At 50.9% G+C, this 2500-nt stretch overlaps 1 protein-coding gene across 1 annotated transcript in view; it reads left to right on the forward strand.

The window, feature by feature from the left end:
- Window positions 1-2500, forward strand: part of LOC134062386 (proton myo-inositol cotransporter-like) — an 89498-nt gene that overhangs the window by 8762 nt on the left and 78236 nt on the right. The window contains exon 2 of the mRNA XM_062518372.1: window positions 979-1138. Within this exon, the coding sequence (XP_062374356.1) occupies window positions 979-1138 (160 nt within the window). The remainder of the gene's footprint in view (window positions 1-978; window positions 1139-2500) is intronic.

The following is a 2500-nucleotide window of genomic DNA, read 5'->3' on the forward strand; positions in this document are numbered from 1 at the left end:
TGTGTGTGTGTGTGTGTGTGAGCTCTACCTGGGGTCTGTGTGTGTGGAGGTGTGTGTGTGTGTGTGTGTGTGTGTGTGTGTGTGTGTGTGTGTGAGAGAGAGAGCTCTACCTGGGGGTCTGTGTGTAAAGAGAGGTGTGTGTGTGAGTGTGTGAGAGAGAGCTCTACCTGGGGGTCTGTGAGTAAAGAGAGGTGTGTGTGTGAGTGTGTGAGAGAGAGCTCTACCTGGGGGTCTGTGGGTATGGAGGTGGATTTGTGTGTATGTGTGTGTGTACAGTAGGTGTGGGTATGTTAGCTCTAGCTCTGGGGGTGGGGGTCAATGGGTATGTAGGTGTGTGTGAGTGTGGGAGCTCTCGTGTATGTGTGTGTGTGTGTGTGTGTCTGTGTGTGTGTGTGTGTGAGCTCTGCTAGTGTATGTGTGTGTGTGTGTGTGTGTGTGTGTCCATGTTTCCTGACGTCTCTTACCCTCCTCTGACTGTAGGGAATGGAAGGCATGCAGGTGTGTGGTGGGTAATGTGCAGTGGCAGGTGTGTATGTGTGTGTGTGTGTGTGTGTGGTGGTTGTGGCTGCTATTCTAACAAGCATTACGAGGGAGAGGGCCAATATGAGCTGATGTGATTTTATTGACCTCATAATTCTAATATGTGTCTTCTGCTTTCTCTCTCCTCCCATCATCTCCTCCCTCTCCTCTCCCTCCTCACTCCCCCTTCTCCTCTTTCTCTCCTCCTCCTATCCTCTCCTCTATATTTTCCATACTCTCCTCCTCCTCTCCCCTCCTCTCTACTCTCCTTTCTTCTCCCCCAACATCTCCCTCCTTCTCCTCTCCCTTGCTTCACCTTCTCCACACCTCCCTCTCCTTCTTTTTCCACCCTCTCCCTCTCCCCTCCCACCTCCCCCTCTCTTTCTCTCTCCCCCCTCTCTTTCTCTCTCCCTCTCTCTCATGTTCCCTCTCTCCCCCTCTCTCCCCCCCCCCCCCCAGGTATAGCCTCCATGACGGTGCCGGTGTATATTGCGGAGTCGTCCCCCCCTCACCTGCGTGGGCAGCTGGTGACGGTCAACACGCTCTTCATCACGGCCGGTCAGCTGGTGGCCAGTCTGATGGGCGGAGCATTCAGCTACCTGCAGCGCGGCGGCTGGAGGTGAGATCGGCGCCCTTCGGCCCTCCTCTTCATCGTCCTCCTTCTCCTCCTCTTCTCTCTCCACCTCATCCCTTCTTTTTATCTCACTTCGTCTCTTTGTTCTGCATCATCTCTTTGTGTGTGTGTGTGTGTGCAAGTCAAGTGTTATCCGAGTGTGTGTGTGTGTGTGTGTGTGTGTGTGTGTGTGTGTGTGTGTGTGTGCAAGACCAGTGTTATCTGAGTGTGTGTGTGTGTGTGTGTGTGTGTGCAAGTGAAGTGTCTCCTTTTGTCTCCTCCTTCCTCCTCCTGTCTCCTCCTTTCTCCTCCTGTCCTGCTCCAGAGCGTCTGGCTTCACCTGCCTGCCCAGGGAGAGAGACATGAGCTAGTCTTGACTTGTAGTGTCTCTGAGCATTATTGAGCCGTGCAGCTGGTGCCAATGTCTAATCAAAACAGTATTTGGGCAGCTTCTCTCTCTCTCTTACTCTCTCTCTCTCTCTCGCTCTTTTGCTCTCTCTTTCGCTCTCTCTCTCTGTTGCTCTCTGTCTCTCTGTGTGTGTTTGTGGGGTTGTTTGTGTGTCGAGGGTTTTTTGTAAGCATGTGTATCTGTGAGTTTTGTTTTTTATTTGTGTACTGTATGTGTGGTCTGCCAAGACTGCCAAGATATTTTGTGCAGTGTGTGTCTGTGCGTGCCTGTGTGTGTGTGCGTGTGTGTCTGAGCTGTTGGAATACATCTGAATATAATGTGATCATCACACTGTCAACTCAGCCTAAACACATCCTTACCCCTGCACCAGTGACACACACACACACGCACCCACACACACACCCACACCCACACCCACACCACACACACACACACACACACACACACACACACACACACACACACACACACCCACATCGTTTTCTTCAACAGAACATTAGGAATGCCATTACTTCTGTGGCCATGGGCAGCCGAACAGGCATGGGAAATAAATTTATAAAGCCATGTCATTCACCGGTGCTAGAGGGGAACTCACACACACACACACACACACACACACACACACTCTCTCTCTCTCTCTCTCCCTCTCTCTCTCTCTCTCTCTCTCTCCTAGCTCACATCCTGGCTGCATTGCCAACCTGCATTTCTATTAATGTCAAATCAGGAGAAAGTGGATGGCCAGTAGTTAGCAAGTGATAGCTGGCTGTCCATTGCTCGAGGAGAGACGGCCATAGCATTTAGAGTCCATTGTGTGTAATAAATAGGCCACCAGCATAGTGTACCTTTCAAAGCATTTAGAGCCCTTTGTGTGCAGTAAATAGAGCACAAGCATTGTGTACCTTTCAAAGCATGATTTTGAGGGCAGAAGTAGCCTAAATGTCATGTACTGTAACGTAACG

The sequence above is a fragment of the Sardina pilchardus genome, chromosome 17, assembly GCF_963854185.1.
Source record: "Sardina pilchardus chromosome 17, fSarPil1.1, whole genome shotgun sequence".
Classification (NCBI taxonomy): domain Eukaryota; kingdom Metazoa; phylum Chordata; class Actinopteri; order Clupeiformes; family Clupeidae; genus Sardina; species Sardina pilchardus.